The sequence below is a fragment of the Mus caroli genome, chromosome 13 (genome assembly GCF_900094665.2).
Source record: "Mus caroli chromosome 13, CAROLI_EIJ_v1.1, whole genome shotgun sequence".
Classification (NCBI taxonomy): Eukaryota; Metazoa; Chordata; class Mammalia; order Rodentia; family Muridae; genus Mus; species Mus caroli.
The window spans coordinates 8,495,287-8,521,514 of NC_034582.1; the positions used below are offsets into that span (position 1 = coordinate 8,495,287).

At 46.6% G+C, this 26,228-nt stretch overlaps 1 protein-coding gene across 11 annotated transcripts in view; it reads right to left on the bottom strand.

Moving 5' to 3' along the window:
• Ryr2 (ryanodine receptor 2) overlaps window positions 1-23,998 on the bottom strand; it is a 562,694-nt gene extending 538,696 nt beyond the window's left edge. For all 11 annotated transcript variants that reach the window (XM_029468301.1, XM_029468299.1, XM_029468302.1 and 8 more), the window contains exon 1: window positions 23,543-23,998. In XM_029468301.1, the coding sequence (XP_029324161.1) occupies window positions 23,543-23,590 (48 nt within the window). In that variant the 5' untranslated portion in view covers window positions 23,591-23,998. The remainder of the gene's footprint in view (window positions 1-23,542) is intronic.
• Window positions 23,999-26,228: the final 2,230 nt, after the last annotated feature.

Here is a 26,228-nt window from a genome sequence, read left to right on the forward strand (position 1 = left end):
TCTCTCTCTCTCTCTCTCTCTCTCTCTCTCTCTCTCCCCTAACCCAATCTGAATCTAGATCTGGATCTCTTTCCTTTCTGGTCACCAAGATGGAAGCTAATCTGCCCTGCCATGCCATGCTCAATCAACCATGATGAACTATACCCCATGAAACTGTGAGTCAAAACAAATTCTTCCTTCCTTCTCCAAGTTGTTTATGTGAGGTTCACTGTCACAGCAATAACAAACAACACAGCAGCACATCAGCCCTCTGGTCCCAATGGAATGCTGGCATACCTGCCTCTCCAATTCATACTCACAGGAACACAGGCAAACAGGGGTGATTATAGGATAAGAGGCAAGCTTTGATTTGTCAAGGGAGAAGCATAGGATGCAAACCCTAGACACCATCAAAAGAAAGTCTAGATTTGTGGAGATAGCTCAATGTGCATCAATCCCAGCTGTGCCAGGCATGGTGGCACACACCTTTAATCCCACCTCTGGGAAGGCAGAGGCAGGCAGATGTCTGTGAGTTCAAGGCCAGCCTGGTCTACGTTGTGAGTACCATGGCAGCCAGTACTACACAGTGAGACCCTTCCTTAAAAGCCGGGAGGGAGGAAGGAAGAAAGGCAGGCAAAAGACTTGCTACACAAGTATGGGGACCTGAGTTCAGATCTCCTGGAACCATTAAAAGCTAGGCAAGGCTGATTTGTGTGCCAATAACCCAGCAACGTGGTAACTAAAGATGGGAGGGTTACTGGGATTTGCTGGTTGTCAAACTAGTTCTACCTTCAATGAGAAACCTGTTACTAGTGCTCACAACAGAGAGAGAGAGAGAGAGAGAGAGAGAGAGAGAGAGAGAGAACACTAACTGCTCAGAGAACAGAGCATAGCACCACTAAGAACACACTGTGTCCAAGGACTCAGGTCTTCGGGTTTCCAACTGCCACATAAATTGATCAGGGGAAAATTACACAAGGTTCTGAGAAACCAAACAACTTCCAACAAAGAAGGCACCAAACCGCCAAGGGAGCACTTCAGTGGCGCATGCTTCCCACTCCCTAGCCCCAGATAAAAGAACTCTGAAAAGGTAGCTGTTGACAGCTATCTGCGATGCCTCAAAGGGACTCAAACAGAGATGTCCCTTCTGCATGCCCAACGCAGGGTGAGGCTATAAGTCTGGATTGGCTCTGGGTCCTTATAAACACTCACAAAATAGAAAGTATGTAACTGCTTACAGAAGGCAAGTCATCTGTCAGCTTGTTAAAAAACATGTACCCGAGTTTTTGCTTCATAAAAAGTAGACATTACCCAGGCTCTGTGATGCCTCCCTCAGCACGGAGGTGGGGGGAGAGTGGATGTTGCTTTGCACTGCAGGTGTGTGTGAAAATGAGCACTTCGTGCATAGACTGCATAACTTAAGGGCTTCCCCATTAAACCCACATAAAGAGCCATGGGGAGAGCAGGGTCCAATTTAACGCTCTTTACTTAAAGAAAGAACTCACAGAGAGACTAACAAGTCCTCGGCCCACACACATCTGCTTATCTGAGCACTTGGTGGGCTACCTTATGGTCCTGGGGATTTGGAAGCTCTGTGGGGTTACAGGAGGGGCAGCTGTTAGTGGCAGCTCTCCCTGATAGAGAATCTATCACTGGAGGCTCATAAAATGGGGGTTTTGATTCTGCCAGGATAATAAGGCAGTGTCCAAAAGCAGCACCAGAAAAAAAAATAAAATAAAATAAAAGTGCCATTGCAGGCTGAAGAGATGGAGCCAGCAGTAAAGCGCTTGATACACACATGTGAGGGTCTAAGTGCGCGCACGCATGCGTGCGCACACACACACATACACACACATACATACGCACAAACACAGAGGTCGGGGGGAGAGACAAAGAGTTTATAATACAACCACACCTGATAAGCAATACTTAACATTTAGCTGGTGAAAGACTTCTCCCACTTGACCTTTGTTATTTCAGTCCCCTCCCCCATAAAATCCTTAAGCAGACACTCGCTCCAGGATAAAATTCACATTCTTTGAAATAACATCCAGGATTAGCCTCAATGTTCCGCAAAGACCCCTTGCTCTGTAAATCCCAAATGACCATTGCGCTGTACAGTGGAGTAAAGAAGGAAATGGGTCATCAAGGGGCCCTTGGTGTTCTTGCAGAGGACCTGAGTTCAGTTCCCAGCATTCCCATCAGGCATCTCACACAGCCTGTAACTCCAGCTCCAGGGGATCGGACCGTCTTCCAACCTCCAGGAGCTCTGCACATAAAGATAAGCAGGTGAGCACGCTCACAAAAATTTACTTAAGTCAGGTGTTATGGACCATCTTATAATCCCAGCTCTGGTGACAATGGAGACAGGTAGATTCCTTCATGTCCCAGGACAACCAGGCTAGCCTACTTGGTATCCACCAGAGGGACAATATTCTATATGAACCTCTATATGAACATGCACACATGTGCATATGCATGTGAGCCAGCACAATCAGGAACACACACACACACACACACACACACACACGAGAGCGCTCATATGCATGTGTGTGTGTGAGAGAAAGAGAGAGACAGAGGGACAGAGACAGAGGCAAATGCAGAGGCAGACAGACAGACAGACACAGACACAGAGACAGAGACAGAACACTTAATAACATTCAAAGGTTAGGGAAAACCAGTGTAATGAAGAAAGACAAGTAAGACAAATTCTTTGAGAAATGGCACAATCAAATTATCAAAAGGAAAAAAAAACATGAAAATAAAACATTACAAGAAAATATCTGAGCTCTTGCCTAATACTACACAAAAGACAAAAATAGGCTCTCCCAAAGCACTAAAAAAACCACTGCTGGTAACTTGGTGCCTCACTTGGGTTTAAAAATTTGTGAGAGACATTTGTACCCCTGGTGGACATCTTCAAACATTTTCTTTGGAAAATACTTCCCTCCTAAGCTAAATGTTACATAAACATTCCTGATTCTCACAGATTCCTTTAGTCATCTGAGTAACAGGCATTAATAATTAAATCCCGTACAAAGGTCCTCTCTGTACCCACAGCACAACCATAAATGTCTGATTTGCTGTGCCTAGTTTGAAATTAGTTATACAAGGTATAAATAACATTAAAATCATTAGATATGTAAAGGAGCAGATTTATGTGTCAGAATACACACAAAATAACCACCCTTCCTACAACCATGCCCTTGAACCTCTCTGGGGCTGCTCCTGAGTGGTTTGCTGTAGTGAGACCCACTATCTCTTCATCCCTAGCCCAGCCAGATTACCAAGAGACAGCATTGCTGGGACAAGCTGCAGCAGCCAGCATGGAGTGTTCTCTGACCCAGAATACTCTTCTTAGCTCTTCTCCGTGCTGTGACCAAGAGTCTGAGGAGAAGCAACTTAAAGGAGGGGATTTATCTCTGTTCATAGTCTAAGAGCAAAGTCTGCCATGGTGAGGGAGTCAGGGCGGGGCAGGGTTTGCTTTCATCTAGATGGATCAGAAACCGGAGAAAACATAACCGCAGGCTTAGCTGGTACAGCCTTTGGGATGGTGCCACCTATACTGTCTTTTCGCCACAGCTTAATCTCACTAAAAATACTCCCACAGGCATGCCCAGAGGTGTGTGTGTGTGTGTGTGTGTGTGTGTGTGTGTGTGTGTGAGTGTGTGTCTCCTAGGCGATTCCAAATCCAGTCAAGAAGCTCTCCAAGAATGGCTTTCACGAATACCTTCATAGACATTCTCCTCCAGAGAAACCTAGAGCAGGCTTTAATTCTAGTTTTTAAAACAGAGAGATTATGGGGGCTGGAGGGATGGTTGAGTGTTTATGAGAATATTCAGGGCCAAGGGCTTGAGGAAGCCTTCTTAGACATAAAGCAACAAGTACAATCCTCAAAAGAAAAGTATTAATTAGCAGGACATTACCAAACTAAAAACATTGGTTCTGCAAATAAATCCACGAAGAGAGAAAAGTCGAGTTACAGGAAATGTTTGTGGAAGTCGCACAGCTAACAACAGATCCGTCGAGATTGATAAAGAACTCTCAAGACAACAGGGTGGGCCAGAGAGATGGCTCACACAATTAAGAGGTTAGACAGTTCTTGCAAAGGCATTAAATTCAGTTCCCAGCACCCATGTCAGGTGGTTCACAACCACCTGTTATTCCATTCCCAGGGGATCTGACACCCTCTTTTGACCCCCCCCTACACACACACACTCCCTAAACGCAGATACAAATACTACTTAATTTTTTTTTAATCAACGGGAAAGAAAAAGAGGGGGAAGGAAGGAGAGAGGGAGAGAAAGATTTTAAAATGGGCAAAAGACATGACCAAAATGAACTGCACAGATGACAATAAGCATATAAAAATATGCAAATGTGTTTGGTATCACCAACCATTAGACAAATGCAAACTAGCAGCATGACGAGGTATCACTAGACACCCAGTAAAACGGCTGAACTAGTTTAAATAGTGACACTCCCCAAAACTGGCAATGATGTAGACAAACTGCATATGCCACACAAGGCTGGTCATCATGTCTCATGAGACAGACATGCTGCAAACTGATTTAGCCTAACGAGCATGCCCCAAGCCTTTCTCCTGGAGAAACACAAATCATTGCAGTACGCTGGAGAGAGAGCTCAGTTGGTCAAGTGCTTGCTTGGTAAAGACCCGAGCTGAATCATCAGAACCTATATAAAATGCAGGGCATACTTGGTGTATACTTGCAGTCCAAGCCCTGGGGTGGGGGTGGGGCAGAGAGAGGAGGCTCCCTGTGCCTCTCTGGCCAGCCAGACTAGTATAGTAAGAGAGCTCTAGGCTAGAGAGTGACCCTCAAAAACAAAGTGGACGGTGCCTGAGCTTGACTTCTGACCTCCACAAACAAATGCAGCAATAAATATATAAATATGTATACACACACCGAATTTTAAAAAATAAAATAGAAGGAAGCACACAGTACAGCCGTGTTGACCCTCAATGGAGGATTTGAGATTTGACTTCTGGGTAATGAAGAAACTGGTACTGAGAATCCTTCCATGGTGTTCTGAACACAACCATAAAACTAGATGAAAGAGATTATCTGAAGACACTGGGGACTTGCTGCATCTCGGGACAGGAAGCTGCTTTACACAGAATGGCTCCCAGTAGAGAACTGTGGCTACATCTTACAAACTGAAATGCTCACAGTCACAGAAAGAGTCTGATGGGATCCAGGTAGTTTTGTAAGATTTCCTTTTGTTTTATCAGCATTTGCTTGCACATACGTATGTGTACCATGTGCATGCAGTACCCTCAGAAGCCAGAAGAGACTAGTGGTGTTACAGGCCACTGTCAGCCATTCAGGAGGTGCTGGGAATTAAAAATAAACGTAAAAGCCTCCACACATAAACTGTGGCACAAGTGCAAAACAGGTACGCGCACACACACCCCCCAAACAACTAAATAAACGTAAAAGATTGAAAGGGGGTGAAGGGGAGAACTGGACTTCCTGACCACGAGAAATCTACCACCACAACGTACCGTACCATACCTTCTACTCAGTGATTGACGAAGCCACAGGAGACAAAAGGAGGAAAGAACAAGACATGGAAACTGAGGAACAAAATGGAATGGCCACTCTGAGACCAACACTCAGGTCAAGAGCAACCAGTGCTCTAAATACTTTGCCCAATTATTAAATAATACCATTTGTATTTATATCAATAAACATCAAGTGCCTACATGGAACTCTATCCACCAAAAATGTGCGAAATCTCTCAGTCAAAAAAAGGTATTACTGCTGAGAGAAATGGAAAGACATCTAATTATCAAAAAGGACACACTAGCATAGCCTAGCAGATGGAATTTTGTAAGGAAGGCATTTCTCCCTGCCTGATACTAGCAGGGTTATATACTATGGCCATGTGGAAGCTAATTCCAAATTCTAAACTAAAATGAAAAGAGCCAAGAGTATCAAACCCATTCCTGAAGAAGTACAGGAAAGTTTGAGAATGAACACCAGTGCGTAACAAGGCAGCGTCAAACATTTAAAGTGTCTGGAGCAAGAAAAGTCAGGCAGAGCAATGGGTCAGAACACAGACGCCAGCAGCAGCCACCACCTGTTTCCTACCTGCTACCTCTACAATACTTGGAGGAAACATTAATAACCAAGACTGGATCAGGTAGACATCCAGATGTGGAGCAGGGATGAGGACTGATCACCAACCCAGACTGTGAGCAGAAACTAAACTCTAGGTGATTCACAGAAATAAATGCTAAAGTTGAAAAACAATAAAGACTATGAGAGATGGAAAAGGAGCCAAGGGCCTGAAAGATGGCTCGATGGGTAAAGGGGCTTGCTGACTAGCCTAAGGAACAGAGTTCAGTCCCCAAGACCCACATGTGGAAGGAGAGAACTGTCCCATGACCTCCACACATAAACTGTAGCACAAGTGCAAAACAGGTGCGCGCGCACACACCCCCCAAACAACTAAATAAACGTAAAAGATTGAAAGGGGGTGAAGGGGAGAACTGGACTTCCTGACCACGAGACTCTCTACTGCCCATCACTATCAAAGGACCCGGAAGAGAGAGGGGGCTGCAGCTTTTGCCTTGCCTGGGCTTGCACAGGTCTTACCCATGCTGTCACAACCCCTGTGAGTTCACATGTGCAACTGCCCTGCTGTGTCTAAAACTGCCGTAAGAGCCAGAGATGGCACATGACTATGGCAAGGAAGCTTTGGGGAACCGCTTTGGAAAGTTGTCCGTAGGTAACTACCAACCAGTCCCTTCTCCACAATGGACATGGCTGGAGTTCCTTTTCCCCTCCTGTGCTCCAACCAAACAACTGACAAAAGGCAACTCATAAGAAGCCTACTTTGGCTCGCGGTTTCAGGAACTACGGTCTATCGTGGCGGGGAAGGCAACAGACAGCTGTGGAAGAGCATCCCATGGCAACTCATGGCGCCAACTAGGGGAGAGATAGTGAAGGAAGCAGTGCCACTGTAAACTTCAAGGCCCGTGCCTCTGTGGTCCCCTTATTCCAGGGTGGCCCGACCTCCCAGGGGTTCATAACCTCTAACAGCACTAACAGCAGGGATCAACTGTTCAAACACATGAGCCTGGGAAACACACAAGTAGATCTCTATGAGCTGAAGGCAAGCCTGGTCTGCATAGTGAGTTCCAGGCCAGCCAGAGCTGCATAATGAGACCCTGCCTCAAAAATAAATAAATAAATAAATAAATAAATAAATAAATAAATAAGTAAATAAATAAGTAAATAAGTAAATAAATAAATATTTTAAGTTTGTATTTTATTAGATTATTAGATTATATAACATACAATTATGTATTATATGTTCTATTTTTATATAACATATAAAAGTTTTTTAAAGACCAAGAGTAAACTGGACCTGGTGACATATACCTGCAATCCCCACACTCAAGAGCCCTGGGCAGGAGAGTCATTAGTTCAAGGGTACCCTGGACTGCATAATGAGTTTCAGAGCAACCTGAAATACATAACCAACCTTCTCAAAAGAGAAGAGGAAAGGAGAGAAAAGGCAAGGAAGAGGGAAGAATGGAGTCATGAAAATAACGGATGTACTTTATATTTCTATAGCTACAAACAGAAAAAGTTTCAGCCAGCATTTTATTGAACTCATTAATTTCCTCTTGGGTAAAATAGAAAAATGTGCACCAGGATATTATATGTGTGGGGCTGATTTGGCAAAAGCCTTAATGGGAATCTTACCCAGGTGGCCATGGCTCCTAGTCTCTGATATTTTCTCGTTTAAAGTCTTATTAGTAACTATGTGGAACTAAAAAGCAGCATTGGAATAAACCAATAGCATCTTACCCACCTGACACACCACAGACAGCAAATCTATCTTTGTAAATGGAACAACATGACATCTACGTGTCCTCGCTTTCCTCTGTCTCTGTGATAAAACACCCCGACCAAAAGCAACTGAGGGGACGAGGACCTGGTTTCAGCTCACAGCTCCAGGTTCATCCATCATTAAAGGACTCAAGGTTAGAACTTAGAGACAGACCTGCTTGCCATTCCACAGAGCACTGCCCATCACCAAAGATGTTCAGCAAGAACCACAGAGGTACCCAAGCAGACATACGCTTAGCTAGCTTTCACAAACAGTCCAAGATCATCTGCCTAGAAAATGTTGCTGCCCACAGTGGCCTGGAGCTTTCTACACCAGTTAACAATCAAGACACGCCCTCACCACAGACATTCCCAGGGGCCAATCTGATCTAGGCAACTCCCCAATTCAGAGTCCTCCCCCATATGATTCTACCTTGTATCAAGCTGACATTTAAAACGAACCAGCACACCAGAAAGCAATGGTCTTCTTTAGCCACGTATATGCCACGTTTCACTGGATGGTGAAAACATTAGCCTGATAGATCATCAGTCCAGTGTTCACACCATGCACTAAAACTAGAACACAGAGCTAATCATGAAAGCCAATAAAAATGAATGCCCCCAAACTTAGCAATTAGCACCCAAATAGAAGCCACAGGCATAGCCTATAATTTATCCTCACTTATCACTTCCTCAACTCATGATTAACTGTTATACTCTCGATATCCTAGTCCACGGCACAGAAGGATCTTATCAAAAACACTTCAGCAACAATTTTCCTTGCCCATGAAAAGAGACTTGAATTTATCCGACCTAAAAATAGAGCCTGTTTCCACAATATCAGGGCCTTTCTTGGAAGCTGTGCTGCTCAGGTATGCAAAGCTCTTGACTCCTGGTATATTCATACCATGCAGAAGAGGGGACCATCATTCATATCTCTGATGCACAGATTTGTGAGTTCTTCTTGATCTCCTTTCCAGATTCCGTTAGGTCAGATTTTACAAGGCTCCATTTTTCAGGCTCTGTGCTGTCCATTGCTAACAGGAAGATTTAACATCCGTTTCTGCACCATGGTGAATCCTCACATGATCTTACGCGGCTGCTTTAAACCAACCTGCCAGCAACACAGTGGAAGAGTGATACTGGCTTCCCGAGTACTCCATCCATGTGGTGCAGCTGCAGGAAGTGTGACCTGGGGACCACAGGTGCCATTCTCAAGTGGCATTCAAGTCCTAGTATGAGACCTCCAACGCAGTAATGATTGGACATACATACATACATACATACATACAGTGGTCAATGCCGGATATCTTTCTCAATCTCTCTCCACCTTAGTTTTTGATACAGTCTCTCACTGAATCTGGAGCCCTCTGAGTTGACTAGATTGACTGGCCAGCAAAGCCATGGATCCCCGTCTCCATCTCCCTGGCACGGAGATTACCGGCACATGCTACTGCACACAGATCTCCCATATGGGTTCTAAGAAAACAGACTCAGATCATCACACTCGTATAATAAGCACTTTATCAACAATGCCATTTCCCCACACCCCAGATCAACATCTTGTTTTCTGTGCCATTCACCAAGTTTCTTGTTGTATAATCATGTGAGATTCTCACATGACATTTTGTTCTCTTGAAAATGTCCCAAGCAGGACTCAAACAAAAAATGTGTCACAGCAAACACATGCTTCATCACTGCAATGGAAACACTGGGAGGCCACCACTCACCATCTATTTATGCCCAGGTGTCACTACACAAACATTTCCCCTCATCACCTCCATCACTGAGCAGATGGCAGAGTCTCACTGCAGCCAGGAAGTGGCAGGCAAGTCCTTTGGCCCCATTCCTCCCTTGTCTCCATTCAATCCTCCCTCACCAACTTTTACACAAGAGTAGTTCATGTTCTTCCAAGAGGAGAACTGGGTGTGTGGGTTTGGTCACCTTAATGCGTGGCTCATGCTTAAAGGTATTCTGGCACATGGGGGTGTAGAACCTTGACCTTCCCCTTCTGGCATTGGCTAAAGAAAGTACAGGGTAGAGATAGGGGAGAAGGTGTCATAGGTTAGGAGCACATTCTGGGCAAATATTAGGCCCTCCCCACAAGGCTTGGGGGACGTCAGCCACTGTAGTCCCTGAGTTGAACCACGCCGGTCAACATGCCAGTCAACACGCCAGCATGGATAGGAGTGGGAGTCATGAGGACACTCCTCCAACTGAAGGGCTGCTGGCAGTTGATGGCTGGTAAGGGAGGAAGAGTCATTTTTCTTTAGAGGTGTAGCTGTGGGTACCTTGGCCCTACACCCAAGTGCAGGCAGGAAGCAAAGAAAAGAGGAGGAGCTTGAGACCGTGAGGCTGGGAGGTGAGCGTGTTGCGGGCACTTAAGGGGTGTGGGAAAGGGAGCTGGTCAGATATAACCACAGCTTGCTGGATGAATGCATGAAGTTGGGAAAAGACAAATTTTAAAATATCACTTTTTTTTTTTAACGTTTCTTAGAAGATACAAGGTCTGGGCTGTGCAGATGTGCCCCAGGGTAAGAACACTTGCTGTGCAGGCACAAAGAACTGAGTTCAAATCCACAGCACCTTACATAAAAATCTGAGTACAGCTGCAAGGGCTTGTAACCCCAGTAGGGGCAGAAAGAAGTTGGTCTTGGGAGAGTAAGGCAGATGGGAACAGATGAAGACATGTGACATCTTCCTCCAGCCTCCACATGTGCCACATGTGCACACACAGGTACATACAACCTCATGCTTGGGCATGTGATACACACATACACATGCACACAAATCCAGGATGTATAGTTTTCATTCACATGTAGAGATGCACTATATATAAATATATATATATATATGTATACATATATATATATATATATATATATATATATATGCATTCAGGCAAGGGAAGACTGTATATCTGATGTAGGCAGTTGTTAATATATTGTCCAGGTGTGTCTTTGGCATATGGGATACATATAGTACAATCTCCAGGACATAATATAGTAATGGCCACCTCAGAAGAAGATTCGCAGACCAGGAGGATGGCTCAGTACCTGACTCCTGAGCATGAGGACTGAGTTCCATCCCAGAGCCCATGTAAGAACTAGGCATGGCCACTCACGCTTATGGTTCCTGTACTGGAGGGGCAGAGACAGCTGCCTGGGGCCCACTAACAGCCACCCTAGCCTAATCAGTGAGCAGCAGGTCCCAGTGAGAGACCCTGTCTCAAAAACAAAGAAAGAAAGAAAATGGACCACTACTTCTGAGAAAGGACATTTTAGGCTGGCTCCTAGCCTCCACACATAACGTGTACACATACATGAATATACACCCACACCCACAAGCATACATGGACACCTACACCCACACACAGCCTGACAGGGTTTTGGGGGCAATCGTGAAACTGCAACCCATGCTGCAGACGCTCATTTTCACATCACTGGCAGTGTTGTGGTTGCAGTGGGAAATGCCCCGTAGGCTCAGTGTGTGAACGCCCGACTCCCGGACGGTAGCACTGTTTGAGAAGGTTAGGAAACTGTTGAGAAGGTGGGGAGGAGGAAGTAGGTCGCAGTCTGGCTTCCTGTTCGCTCTGCTTCCTGAGTGGGATGTAACATGACAGCTCAGACTCTTGCTTCTGCCACCATGTCATCCCGACCATGAGGCACCTTATCCCTTCTAGAAATGTAAGCCACAAAAACCCCTTTGTCTCTTACATGGCTGCCATCTGGTATTTTATCACAGCAAGGAGAAAGCAACCAAGGCAGGTGGTGAGACTAAGACACGCTGTGGGGTTTGCACATGTAAGTGCTAGATGGTTTGATGTTTTGATTTCTTTCTAAAAACATTGCTTTATAAGTTGTAAGCTGAGTGTGCAACATAATGTCACTCACTTAAAAATGTAGGAATAAACATCTAAAATTACAAATTTTGCTTGATTGTCCAAAAAAAAGTTACTGACATTTCTTTAGCCACGTATCATAGCAGGGAGCCAAGAGCAGTAGTTGCTAGCAGAACGCTCTGCTTTCCTCCATGTCAAAATGTCCCCCCACCATCAACTGTTGGATCCCTCATCCCTCTGTATCCCTAACCTGACCATTTCCTAGGGATTTTCAGTAGTTATATATTTAGGCAGTACAGTCTTTGTGAGTCAGTCACCCTCTGTTTTGAAAGGGTCGTCACAAGGTGGCCTTTCTTCCTCTCAACATTCACCAAAAGGTCCCCTTCTGCAAATGAAATCATGCAAAGTTAACTCAAAGTCATATGATATCATGAGGGGCTCAAATTAGGGAAGACAAGAAGTGGCTACATGTGTGCAGAGAGAGCCTGACTCTGTTTTTTTTTTTTTTTTTTTTTTGGTTTTTTGAGACAGGGTTTCTCTTTATAGCTCTGGCTGTCCTGGAGCTCACTTTGTAGACCAGGCTGGCCTCGAACTCAGAAATCCGCCTGCCTCTGCCTCCCGAGTGCTGGGATTAAAGGCGTGCGCCACCACGCCCGGCCTGACTCTGTTTAAGTGGACACTCTTCAGTGGTCGCCCGTATGTCACACCCAGGGCCCTGCTAGAGCAACCACACCTCCCCACATAACCTCAGACCACGGCTGTTCCCATAGGAGTAAGTGGAAGTCAATAATTACCTTTGCTCTGATTCTGCCCGTAACTGTCCCTCAAAAGCCCGTGTATTAAAAACTGAGTCCAGAAGGTGGTACTATGGGAAGGCAGGGCTTTGGGGGAGATCTTATGGTTATCGAAGCCTTTGAAGGGGACAGTAGAAACCATCCTGATCCTATTCCTCTTTCTCCCCCTTCTTGGTCATGAGGTTTCACTTCCCCCAGAAGACTTGAGACTGTGCACATCAGTTTCAACATAGGTCCAGAAACAACAGACCCACTGGATCATAGAGGAAAACCTCTAGGAATTGTAAGGCAAAAAATAAATTCTTACTCCTCATAAATGTGTCATGTGAGTTGTCACAGTGAAGGAATGCTGAACAGCACAACCCTCTTTTTTACCCTTCTCGCTTTCTTCCTTTTCCTCGTGCCCTGTGCAGGGGGTGGAGGGTGGGGATGGGGGCGAGAGAACCTTGATGCCATTGCCACAATACAATGTGGCACCTTGGGTGGGTGCTCTACATCAGGGCTTTGGCAACAAAAAAAGTATTTTAAACAATAGACACAGACACTATGACCTCACAGCATAAGAAGGCCAAAGCTACAGGTAGAGTATTAATATAGGCTTGGCTCCTTCGATAGTATAGGGAGGCTCTGTCCCAGACGCTCCCCCCCCTAGTTCCTGAAAACCTCAGTGCTTCTTGATGGCTAGTTGCATTATTGTGATCTGCACAGCTTCTCTCCCCATGTCTTCCCATCATCCTCCCTGAGGGTGGGTCCCTCCTTCCAACCCTCTCTATGACAACACTGTTCATGTAGGAGTGACCTCACTGCAATTTGATTATCTCTGTCAAGATCCGTCTTCCATATATGGTCACAGTCCAAGATACTGGGGATATCAATGTATCTTTCTAGGGAGATTGGTGTCTGCTCTCAGTGTTCCAACATATCTTAAAAATTGCTGATTCGCCAGTCTTCTGGAAGACAGGCCTTATTGGCTTCCCTCCCTCCAGAGGGCAGGAAAGAACAAGTGACCCAAGGCCCTTCTTACCTTAAAAATAAATTTAAATCCCTGGCCTTGGTCTCAAGGTTCCCCGCCTTCTGCAATTGCCATGATTCATGCCATTACTTTGTCTATTTCCCAAACATGCCCCCTTTGTGTCCTCTGCCTGTTCCATCAGGGCTCTGCCAAGGAATGAGCGGGCACACTTGTGGGATAAACGGGAAACGGTCTAATGAAAGGATCACTTGCCAAGGAATGGGCTGGAAGCAAGGGATAGAAGCAAACAGAGGGGACGGGTCATGTCGTGATCAGCAACCACTTTCCTAAGCTGCAAGGGGGCAGGGCGGGGCGGGGGGGAAGGGAAGCTGTGTCCCCAGCACCCACTGGCAGAAGTCTGAAGGACACAGAGCAGAGCATGATGAGAAAGTATTCCTGGGGAGGAAGAGGAAGCCAGCAAGCCACCACGGTCCTTTACTCTCCTCACCCAAACTCACCACGCCCCACCCCTTTAGAGATACCCTGGTGATATGACACATCACTTCTCTAATGAGGCCACAAGATGACTCAAACAAACACAAAATGAGCTCATGACCAGGGCTTCACCTCTTTAATGAAAGGACTAAGATGGTGTCACAGCAGCTTGAAAGGAGAGCTTTAAAAGCATGTGACTCCGTAAGTCCACCAAGTAACCGATGCACTCCGCAAGCACAAGGTCACCAGACGGCAACAGCACATCCCCAAACACAATCTGCAGCTTCTAGGATGAGGAGGTGAAAGTGCAAGAGGTACCAGATTGGCCAGACCCAGAGTGCATCTCCCAGACAGTCTGAGTTTCCAGAACCATCACTACAACTTGCAGGAGTTTTGAACCACTCAAAGGCCAATGCAAGGCAGAGAGAGCCCTAAGGGATGAGTGGAGCTGAGAGCACAGTCATCACTCCTTCCTATGTATCTATGTCAGGCTTCCACAAGTGGCTAGGCAGAGAAAGGGATGAGGATAGAGGGAAGAACAGACAGGAAAGAAAGGAGAGAAGAGGGGAAATGAAGAGATGGAAAGAGGAGGAGGGAGGGGTGAGGAGGAGGAAGAAGAGATGAGAGGAGGAGGGAGGGGTGAGGAGGACTGAGGAGAGATGAGAGGAAGAGGGAGGGGTGAGGGAGGGAGGAGAGATGAGAGGAGGAGGGAGGAGAGGGGTGAGGAGGAGGGAGGAGAGATGAGAGGAGGAGGGAGGAGAGGGATGAGGAGGAGGGAGGAGAGATGAGAGGAGAAGGGAGGCGTGAGGAGGAAGGAAGATTTGGCATCTGGAAGAACCTAGCTCACCAACATCACTCACTCATAAATTGCCCTTGAGCAAGTCAGCTCAGCCTCTGCAGCTCAGTTTCCTGAGGTGTAGACCTGCAATTAACAATTTTGTAGACTAAATGAATTGTTCCAGGAATCAGATGAATTATGGCTCTCATGTCTGAGCGGAATAAATGGATCCAAAAATCTTTGTCCTTCCAGTTCCCTTCGTGGTAAAACTGTAGACTTGGATCAGGATCCCTGAAGCTCGTTTTCAGCAGCCTGAAAATAATTCTTCAGCTTCCCCCACGAAGTCTCAGATAGCACACAGGGGGATCAGGTCCCTCTCTCCCACCAGCCTTTTCAGTTGTAGCATCTGTTCCCAGTCTCCATTCCAATGTTCTACAAAGTAAAACATTTGATTTCCCCTCTTCTTTACCCCACCCAAGAGACACGGCACAAACTCTGAAGGGAAGAATAATGGCAGAGATATCTGTGTCTAAGCACGGGGTACCATGTAGTACACATGGCGGGCAGGCAGCCAGAACATCATGCATGATAAACAGCGCAACACAGTCATCTCTTCACCTTCACACAGCTGCTGTCCTCTTCTGTGGAAGACAGACTCAAGGGAACAGCTTCTGCAGGCTGCCTTGGGTGACTCGGTCCCTCACGACAAGAACAAGAGGTCCACACTCAAGAATGGCCCCCATCTGCAGAAGACAACACTGCTCTGGAGTGCGACTGGGCACTCACAGTTCTCTGACACGCACTAAAGACATTTAATGGCAGCTTTCCATTGTCTATGACTCAAGATGAAATCTTCTCCAGACACTCCCATGAACCAGCATACCAGCACTTGGGAGCCAGTCATAATGCCCAGTGGTGGCATTATCCTCAGTGACACATGTGAAAGTGTCCTCTCTCTCCTATGAGAGAGAGGCTCCCTCTGTGTTGTCATGTTTCATGTGAACTACAATATGCTTTTACTGCCCCTAGGTCCATCTGGTCAAGATCAAGGCCATGTTCACCACTTCTGTCCCTGATGAAAGCACACAGGTCACAGTTCTCACAAGAAGAGCTTATGGCTCCCACTTGTGTGTACAAGATCCGATTGTCCCACCATTCCTACACTGCATGGCCCATGTCTTCCCATAGTGCCATGGCCCTTCACAGGTACCTGACGAAATGCAATGGAACAAAGCATGCTTTAAGTACCTGCTTCCTGCATTTGGCAACTTTGATATTACTGAAACTCAATTACCTGATACAAACAGCTTAAGAGAGTCTCTGCCCATTGTGGCAAGGTGGCAGAAGATAGTCTCATCATGACAGATGAAAAAACAGAGACTAGCAGAAACCAGGCTAAGCTGCAGTCTCAAAGGGACCCACTTCTGCCAAAAAGCCCATGTGCTGAAGGTTCCACTCCCCAAACAGCACCACTATGTAAGGGACACATTCAAAGCATGAGCTTGTAAGGAGATTTTATAGTCAAGTCATAGGACCACTGAGTTAAAGGACCTAGCATTTTGTAAGAAATCACCCATCTCTGTGTGGACCGTCCAGCCTTACTTATCTCATAGAGTCAGAGCAAGTGACCAACATGGACCAAGGGTCCTACTGTGTGGTGGACAGTCTCACCAAATGTTAAGTCATGTAAAATATGCACTTTGATGGTGTAGAGGAGATTTGTAGAAAGAGAGAAGGACTTAGGCAGGAGGGCCTGAGCTTGACTTCCCAGCACCGGGTGTGGTGTTGTGTATTTGTAATCCCACTGCTGCAGAGACAGAGATGGGAAGATCCCCGGAGCTTGTTAGCTAACCAACTTAGATTAATCAGCAAGCCCCAGGTTCCAGTGAGAGACTGTCTCAGTAAACAAAGTGAATGGCTCCTGAAGACTAACACCTGAGGCTGAGCTCTGGCCTAGACACACACACACACACACACACACACACACACTCACACACACACACACACTCATGTACATGTAACCACATATATATGTATATACATATACACATGGGAAAGAGAAAAGCAGAAACCAAATCTTCCTGTTGTTTTAAATACAACTTCCAGGCAAGAGGTACCTGTTTCCCCCTGCGGATGAGTAGGGGCTCCAGAATGGCCGCCCGGGGCTACAACCCCATAGCCAACCCCTGTATCTCCCAATCCTGGCTGATGGCTCTACCTCTCTGTACCAAACTTGGAGGCTCTCAGTGAGAATTTCACAAGAAAATAAGGGAGCAATACTTAAGAGTCCCACAGTAGACAGCACATACCGACAGGCCTACAGGAAATAAAACAGGCAACAACATCCAGTGGGGATTGCCATAAAACATCGGCAGCCCCTGACTGAGCACACACCAGACTGGTGGGCCGGCATTCCTCTAGGCTGAGACTGTCTGTGAGACCAGAAGAACTTCCATCAATGTCTAAAACTATTCAGATGTGTCTTCAGGGTACCCTGGATGTCCTCAAAGGAGCACATGGACACTGTGTTGTCAACCCTGACACCTCTGGCCCTGCCACTCTCAGAATGGTATTCCCTCATGCCATGCTTGCATCCTCTGGCCTCATCTCACCCACCAGACTTCCTAGGCCATTGTCTCTACAGGGATATCACCTCTACTAGAGCACACATTTAAGTGATTCTCACACTGGAGGGAGGGGTCTATTGCCTATTTGCCCTGATAATGCAATTACCATAGATTTCCCTCAAACCTGTCCTTTATAGCTAACATGTTAACCCGGGGAAATTAATATGCCCCGACACAGCCCCTCTTCCCATAGGGCATTAGATAAGTGAAAAAAATGTATATAACAGATTGGGGGGTGAGGGAACATCAGAGAGTGAACTTAAGTTAGCTGGAGTGATTTCAGAAAAGCCTGCAGAGGACAGAGACAGTAAACCAAAGTGTGAGAAGGCAGAGCATAAAAGCTCGTGCCTGAAGGGGAAAAGTGAGCCTTGGAGGACCCGGACTCTTAACTGAGGTGTGGGGAGGAAACCCTCACCAAATGGCAAGGAGGACTCAAAGCGGTGTGTTTGTCAGAGGTAATGAAGGCTGGAATGCAAGGTGCTGGTTCGCTGGTCTTTTATGCTCCTTTCTAATTTATGTTGGAATCCCAGCCCTCAAAGTGATGGTATCAATAGGTGGGGCTGTCAGAAGGAAATTAGATGGACTCCCTTGCATGTAAGATCAGTGCCCTTAATGTAAGGAGCACACAGAGACCCCTTCCAGCTCTGGCCCTCAGGACTGAACGAAGTTGTGATTTTTCATCCCCACCAAGATCCCAGATTTTGAGACACACATAAAAATATGAAGGCAGAAGAGGCACAGAAGAAGCAGAATGAAATCTTTGGGGACAACAAAGTGAACCCCAAAAGCACACTCAAAAACCATAGACTAGCCCAGCAGGGTGCGCCCTGCTTCCATGACCACATGAAGTAGCTTCACAACAGAGGATCAGGTGAGCACCTTCTAAATGAGTTTCAGGGGAGCAGCAGAAGAGGGGAGGTTAGGTTTGGGAAGCAGGGGTTCCCAGGGTGTCCAGGAGAGGTGAAGACAAGGAGCAGAAGCCACATTTGGAGGAGTGAGGCTGTAAAATGGGGCATCAGGGTCAAACCAAAGAGGGAGGGATGAACAAATGACAAGAAAACCAAACAGAAATGTGGAGAGGGGACAAGCCGCAAAGAATTCCTTTCTGACCAGGATTCAGGATGTATACAGACTGTGGCTCAGAAAGGAAGACTGGGACTGTTCTTTCTGAAACAGGCGGGAAGGACAAGGGGTAGAAGTGGGAAGGGATACAGTCAAGGTCAAGATAAGGACAGAAAGAACTCCAGGCAGATGTGCAGACCTTGAGCAAGGCTTCGATTTCATTCTCTATATGACTGGAGGAGGATGGCAGAGGCTCAACCTACCTGAGACTAAAGGCAGGTGGTCTACGTGCTGTTTTTCTCTTTGATGAGTCAGTCAGCCTCGAAATCTTTTACAGTTATAATAAAAGGGAAGCCTTTCTCTGATTATTCCAAATGTTTCTTCAACACCCAAGACCATGGCCTACATGCAGAAAGTGCCAGGCAAACGAGTTTCTGCATCACCAGAACTTCTCCTGAGGCTCAGGGGGCCAGATGGATGCCTTATCGCCCCTCTCGCTCATTCAGACACTACCTGCAGCCACTCAGGTGGCCCTGGCTATCATCTGTCTTTAGGTAATTCAGTCTTGACTTAAATATTAAAAGTTATCAAAGGCCAAAGCACAAATAAGGCAGGATGTCAAATAAATTAATGTTCTGGGTATTTTAGATCCTGCCCTTCTTGCAAAGTGTACACACTGACTTCTAAGTGATTCAGCTTTTGGATTTCTGTAAAAATCTAATGACGTATCCCAGGCTCTGAGGCAGGGGCTCCATCAGTTCCTTGGGAAAGTGCATGGCGCACTTTGATCTCAAGCTATCTGTAGTTTCAAGACCAGGAAAGCAAATGCCCACCGCTGGCTAGATCCTCTCCGTTGACACTCCTGGAGTCAAAGGAAAAGCTTGGGGTTCCTGTCCCGCTGCGAGGTACTGTTTTCACACTAGCAATCTTCCTGTCCTCTACAAAGCACTGTGAGCCATTGCCACCACCAGCCCTCACAGTGCACCTTGCTGACCTTAATGGTTTCTTTTTACCCCTGTGAACTGATTGGCAACTCCTAAGATGCTCTTTGTCACTCTGGAGCAAGATGGACAAGCAGAGAAGGAAATCCTCCCAGGAAGAGCTCCTCCTGCAAAGGTTTCCAGCCTTCCTAATAGAACGATCTCTGCAGCCAGGACCCAAACTTAAAGTCTCTTTGTGTGCGTAATACTAACCATATGACCCAGTGTGTGACCAGAGTAGTGCAGCTATACTTACAATGATGAAAAGCAAAACAAACAAACAAACAAAAACAGCAAAGGACTGAAAACATAACCCCTAGCAAGGTCATTTAATAACACATAGATTCTTAAGTTGAAGGCGTATCTTAATAGCACCTGTGAAATTGTACAAGATTGCTTGAGGAAAAAAATAGTGTTAGGCTGGCAATGAATGGCTCAGCGGGTAACTGTACTTTCTGCCAAGCCTGGCAACCTGAGTTCAATCCCCAAGATCCACATGATAAGAAGAGAGAATTAACCTCTGTAAATTTTCCCTTGATCACCACTAGAACACCAGAGAGTACATATGTATACATGTGAGCACGTGCGCATGCTCACTCACACTCACACACACACACACACACACACACGCACACGCACATGCACATGCACACACTAAATAAATAAATAAATAAATAAATAAATAAAGTTTAAAAAAACAAATGATCTATGTTTTTAAATACCAAATTACAGTTCATTGCTATGTTGGCCTGCTCATAAAAGTTGTTACGATAAAAGAAGCCACGGCATCTCAAATCGTGCGTGTGTCTGGACATGGTGGGCAAATTCATTAGGTGCTAAAGGTTTATTTTATGATACGATGATTCATCTGTCTCAAGGGCTAGGCACACCCGAAGCATCTTCTCAGCCCTGCAAATATAAACAGATCAGAGGGAGCATGTCTCCATCTGGTAGGGAAGCCACCTATCACCTGCTGGGAAGGAATCTTGGCAGACAACAAAACCAGCAATAAAGAAAAAGAGATGGGAACTGGACGGATGTTAGGCTGACAGTGACAAAACCCTCAAAATGAAGGCATCCCTGATAGAAACAGAGAAGACACAACTCAGGTAAAGGCTCCATTAAAGATGTCACCTCTATGTCCCTTAGCAACCATCTCAGACCTCTCAGAGAAAGGAAAAGGGGAGGAGCTGTGGATGGTAGAGATGCTTCAGTGTGCTGGAACGCAGAATCCAACCCCAATTGACATGATAATAATAATCAGGGTATGCTAATCAGTTGTGTAAATAAATGCCTGGTGCACAGCACAGCCACAGAATCTCCATGACTGTTTTTTTTTTTTATGTACAACTCTGTCTATTACTCTCAGAAAGATTTCAGTTACAATTAGTATGTCAAAATATGCAGTCTTAATGCTCCTTGGCACATGTGCCTTTAAAAAAAACAAAATGAGGAGCTGGGATGTGCTTAGCACACACAAAGCCCTGCATTCATCCTTCCAGCACTGTATCAACCTGTCGTGAACACATGCCTGTGATCCCAGCACTCAGGAGAGGGAAGCAGAGGAATCAATAGGTCAAGGATAGCCTTAGCTACAAAGCAAGTTCAAAGCTAGTCTGGAATTTTTTTTGAAAAATTAAAAAGAGAAGGAAAAAAAAATGAAACCAGGTATGGTGAGTCCTATAATCTCAGCCCTCTGAAGAGTGAGACAGGATCTCCAGGAATTCTATATCATCCATCCTATGCTACATATTCTATACCACCCTATGTTCATAGGCTATCAAGTGTGAACAAAAATAAATAAACACAAAATGAAATAACTCATAATGACACTTTCACATTTTAAAAATTGTCCCCAGGGGTGGGGAGGGGTGAAGATAATAAAGCGATGGCACGCTTGCCTTTGCTAACCTCATTAATATCACTGAACCATCAACACACTCAGGTTAAAGAATAAAATGGGAAGGATCCAGGGCAGCAGACGGGGGAGCTGGAGAAAGACTTGAGAATTATCATATTAGAATCACAAGCTCAGAAAAAGAAACCTTCCTTTCAGATATGAATGGCACACACACACACACACACACACCCCTCTCCACAATGCTACTCCTTCAAGGTCATTTATCATCAGTACAACAACCTACCAATGTTTTATTAAAAGAAGAATCTCAGCCTAGGACTGCCAGACCTTACCCAAGCCTCACTTATCAAAGGTGTCGCTCTGGCTGACAGGCAGCTGCTAAGTGGCACAGAGTTAACATGACTTTATATGTGGAAAGAAAAAAAAACCCTACAGGCAGGCACAGTACCTCAGTCCCCATTAAACATTCTGATAACAGCACCTCCATAAGCTGGGCTTAGCATTTAAGCCTGCAGGGAGCCCTTGGACTCACAAAAACCAGCCAAAATTTCCTGGCTAATTTTAACCCTGTAGAGTCTGGTACAAACTGAATTTTAAAGCCACACAGCAGCTAAAACTGTAATCTGCCGGAAAAAGGCATTCCTTGGCTTTTGAGGCTACAGCTTGACTTGTTGAAAACAAAACAGAACTTTTAGACAATTGTCCACTAAGAAACGTAATAAGCAATATGGCTAGAAGGCTTCGGATACCTTCATAAGCAATGTCTTAGTGAGGATGCTGTCTATGTATGGGGACAGCCTTGCTCAGCTCAGACCTGTGTTCCCCTGATTGGACCACTGATCTGCACTCACAGGCCTCTCTGGAATGCAAATGACCCACCCCCCCAAATACTAGGAAAAAGTAAAGTGTGCAGGGGAATGGGCTCCTAATAACACCATTCAGGTTTTATCCAAATAACCTAACAGTTATCTTCTAGTTAGGATTTCAAATATTTCCCATCTGTGGTGTTTTCTGTGAATCTGGAAGAGACTGTACCTGGAAGTGGAACGTTAAGGCTGCCAGGAAGAAATCCAAGCAGAAAATGCCGTCTTGGGTGGAAAGGAATCCTGTCAGGGGGATATTCTTGGGAAAAGAGGAGAGGTAGGGAAGGAAAGACTGGGATGATGCAGAAAAGGCTAAGCAGACTGATGTGATAGGGAGTTCCTGCACTTCTTTGGCGCTGGAGCAGGCTCAAAGGTTTGGAGGTGAGCAAGCAGCTAGGAAGTATCTGCAGTGTAGAACAGTCAGGAAGGAAGGCAACAGAGCCAAGAGGCACTTGGAATCTTATTAGAGTGAGGCCGGTCTTTCCCTGCCTACCACACTATGTGGAAATCCCGAGCAGCCACCCTCCCCTTGTACACACACACACACACACACACACACACACACACACACACACACACAGACAGACAGACAGACAGACAGACAGACAGACAAACAGACACAGACAAACATCACTTGCTTGCAGGCACGCACTTTGCTGCACTCAGTATTCAACAAGCCAACGTTTAAAGAATGACACATGTTCATGATGCTCACCCTCTGTAAATTCTTTCATGCGGTCCGTGCACACGCACACACACAACACACAGGAACGCACACTCACACACACATGCACACACACACACACACACACACACACACACACGGTTCCAATGCGCTCTGCAAGCTGTCGTCACGAAAACCAGCATGGCACCATGCCGGGAACCGTGGGGACCACCGGAGCAAGCCGTCATGGCATTGGTATCTGCCCGACTTGGAGGCACCCTGGGGGCAGCCTTCTCAGCCCTGGCCAGTCACTATATGAGCGACACCGCCAAGTACTCGGATTGCCATGTCTTCACTCTGTGACGGCGCGCAGACTCAGCCCTGAAGCCCCAGGGACAGCGAAAGCCAGAGCCGCCACGCTAAGCGCGCCCCACGGAACACGCAGCCCTGCACCCTAGCCTGAGTCTGTCGGAGAGGTCCCTGGCCAATTCAGCTCCCGCAGCTGGGTAGCGCCCGCCCGTGTGCCTCCCGCTGGCTCGCCACGCTGTCACCGCACTGGGTCCTCTTGGTTTTCCACATGCGCGCACAGACACGCGTCCTGCCCTTCCCGGGGCAGACCCGCACACCTGCACACATGTGGTGATGCAGACCCCTCCAGCATCCCTGGGGCGCCTCTGGCGGACCAGAGGCGGCCCCGCAGCCGGTTGTCACTCTACGGGGACCCTGCGGGGGGCTCCCAGGCACCCCTTCCCCTGGGAGATGCGCGCCGCGACGTGGCACTTACAGTTCTCAGGAACTGGATCTCATCCTCGCCTTCGCCCGCATCAGCCATGGCTCCGCGCTCCTGGCCCGGCCGGCTCCGGAGCCCGGCGGAGCCCCACGACCGCGGCCACTTATGCTGCTGCTGCTGCTACTGCTGCTGCTGCTGCTGCTGCGGCTTCTCTGGGCGCTCTAGTCACTGCTAACCAGGATGTTCTAGGGGCTCCAGCGGCTGCTACTCGGGTCGCTGCCCCTGCGGCGGCCACAGCCAGGAGCCCGAGGCACCCAGGGGGCCGCGCTGCTGGTGGCGAGAGCCCAGCGGTCGGTCCCCCTGCAGCGCGGCGGAGGCGGGCACGCGGGGGCGGCCGAGGCGCGGGGCCTCCCTGCGCCGCACGGTGCGGGAGGAGGACAGCCCGGCGTGAGGACGCAGGGAGGAGGCCCCACTGCCCGGCGCGCTCGGCCCCGGCTCCCGCCAGCGAGTGCCCGGAGCCCGCGGAGCCCGGCTAGTGCAGCGGTGGGGGCGGGCTGGGGGCGGGCGGGGAGGAGCTGCCAGCCCCGGCTGCTGCAGGTAATCCGCAGCCCGCTCCTCCGGCCGCCAGCGCCGGGGCACAGTGCCGCTTACTGGCTGCTTGGGGAATCAACTGGCGCGTGCCTGAGCGCTCAGCCATCCCCTGCACCTGTGCCCTTCCTGACCTCAAGTCCAAGGAGCTCAGCTTCCCGCTGAGCCCCGTTACAGCACTTGCCACCCATTTCCAAGGCCTTTTTGGATTGCACGGGGAACTCTCCTTCTCCCCCGGTGCACAGAATGGGGAGCCTCTAAGTGTGATCGATATTTACACTTCGACTCCCTCCATTCGAGATAGAGGTGGTTTTCTTAGTTATTGAGTCAGCATGCACCAGACTCATCACAGATTAAGTTCTCACCACAAGGGGCCTGGTGTGGATGGTCGAGGAGTTTTAACAAATTATTCAGCAACAGGGGTGGGAGAGAAGGCTGAAGAAGAGCACTCGCTGATCTTGTAGAGGATGCGCCTCGGTTCCTAGCACCCACTCGCGAAACAGCTCACAACCACCTGTCACCCTAGTTCCAGGAGACCCAGTGCCCTCTGGCCTCCATGGGCACCTGAAGGTACTTCGTGCACATACATTTATTAGGCACATGCGCATAGATAAAATAAATATATATTAAAAAGTACTCAACGACAGCACAACAATCCCAGCATTCAACGACAAAGTAGGCATCTTGCCATGCATTGTGGTACAAGACCCACAAGTTCATAATGCACCTGCGCAAGAAATTACAGTAAACTATGGCGTGATAAGGACCAGTCCGAATCACTGAATGCTCTAAACTCACACCGTGGTATCTATCCGTTATCTGCCGTGAGAGAGCAAAGTTAAACATTCCTCCACAGATGCCGTATCCAAATCTCACAATGCTCCATGTAATCATAAGCCATCGAATCTCCATTTTAAAAACAGCTGCTGTAGGCCAACTAGCGGGCTCAGCTGGTGAAGGCACTTGCCACCAATCCTGACTATATGAGTTCAATTCCAGGGACCCACATGGTGGGAAGAAAGAACTCCAGGTTCTCCTCAGCCTCCACACACAGCCGTCATACACATAAATAAATAAATGTTTTTAAAAGTAGTATGTAACTATGACTAAGAAATAAAATGTCGGAAGCAACTGGGACAAGAAATCCAACACATGTTTTCTCAGTTCTAAGTGTTTTCATTTATATCACTGAAAAAAAAATTATAGAGAAAGCAACGTTCCCACGTGCCCAACCTACACATAGTCAGGAGTTATACAATAAATAATTTTGCGTTAACTTATCTCTGCTACACATGTTACAGCATCTGACATCATTAAAACTGCCCAGAAAATTTCAGGTGGGTTACATTTTGTTTCCACCTTTCCTATTTTCGTCCTTACAAAGTTAAAGTTTTTGTCTATTTCCAAGAAAAATAAATATCTGTCCTTAAATGTTCTCATTTTATAGTGGAATATCTGTATTGTAGAAGGGTACCCCATCATCTTACCTGAAAACTTGGCAGACTCTTCTGTCACTAGAGGAAGAAACTAGAAGACTGTAGTTAAGCCATCCAAAAGGTACATTAGAAAAACAACCCTGTCAGTAAGAAGGATTTCAGAACTTTTCATCGTAAATATGTTTATTTTAGAAAGACAAATATAATGTGCATATAAACTTTATGCCTGGAGTCTTTAACTCTAGATTTGAGCTACACAGAATTAGCAAGTGGACATTTTCATAGGCACAAAGCTACTATTTACAAAACAGCGGGGGAGGCTATTCTGAGTTATTATGAATATCCACAACCTTATGTGTTTTTCAGCTTTTATGAAAATGTTTCTTTGTCCCTAGGTTCGTATTGCACATATTCCATCCTTATGCATACTGCGGAAACATGTTTTCTTAATGTTGCTTTAGTTCACTAGACTCCTTTTCATATTTTATTATTAATATGTTTTAATTGAAATATAATTATACCACTTTCTCTCCTCCCTTTCCTCTTTCCAGCCCTTCCCAGCTACCTTCCTTCAAACCTCACCCATGTTCACCACTCTCAAGTTCATAGCCTTTTTCTCTTATTATTGATACATAAATGTATGCATGTATATTCACAAATACATATAAATACAATCTGCTCAGTCCATTTTTGGTTTTTATGTGAGTGGTTTCAGG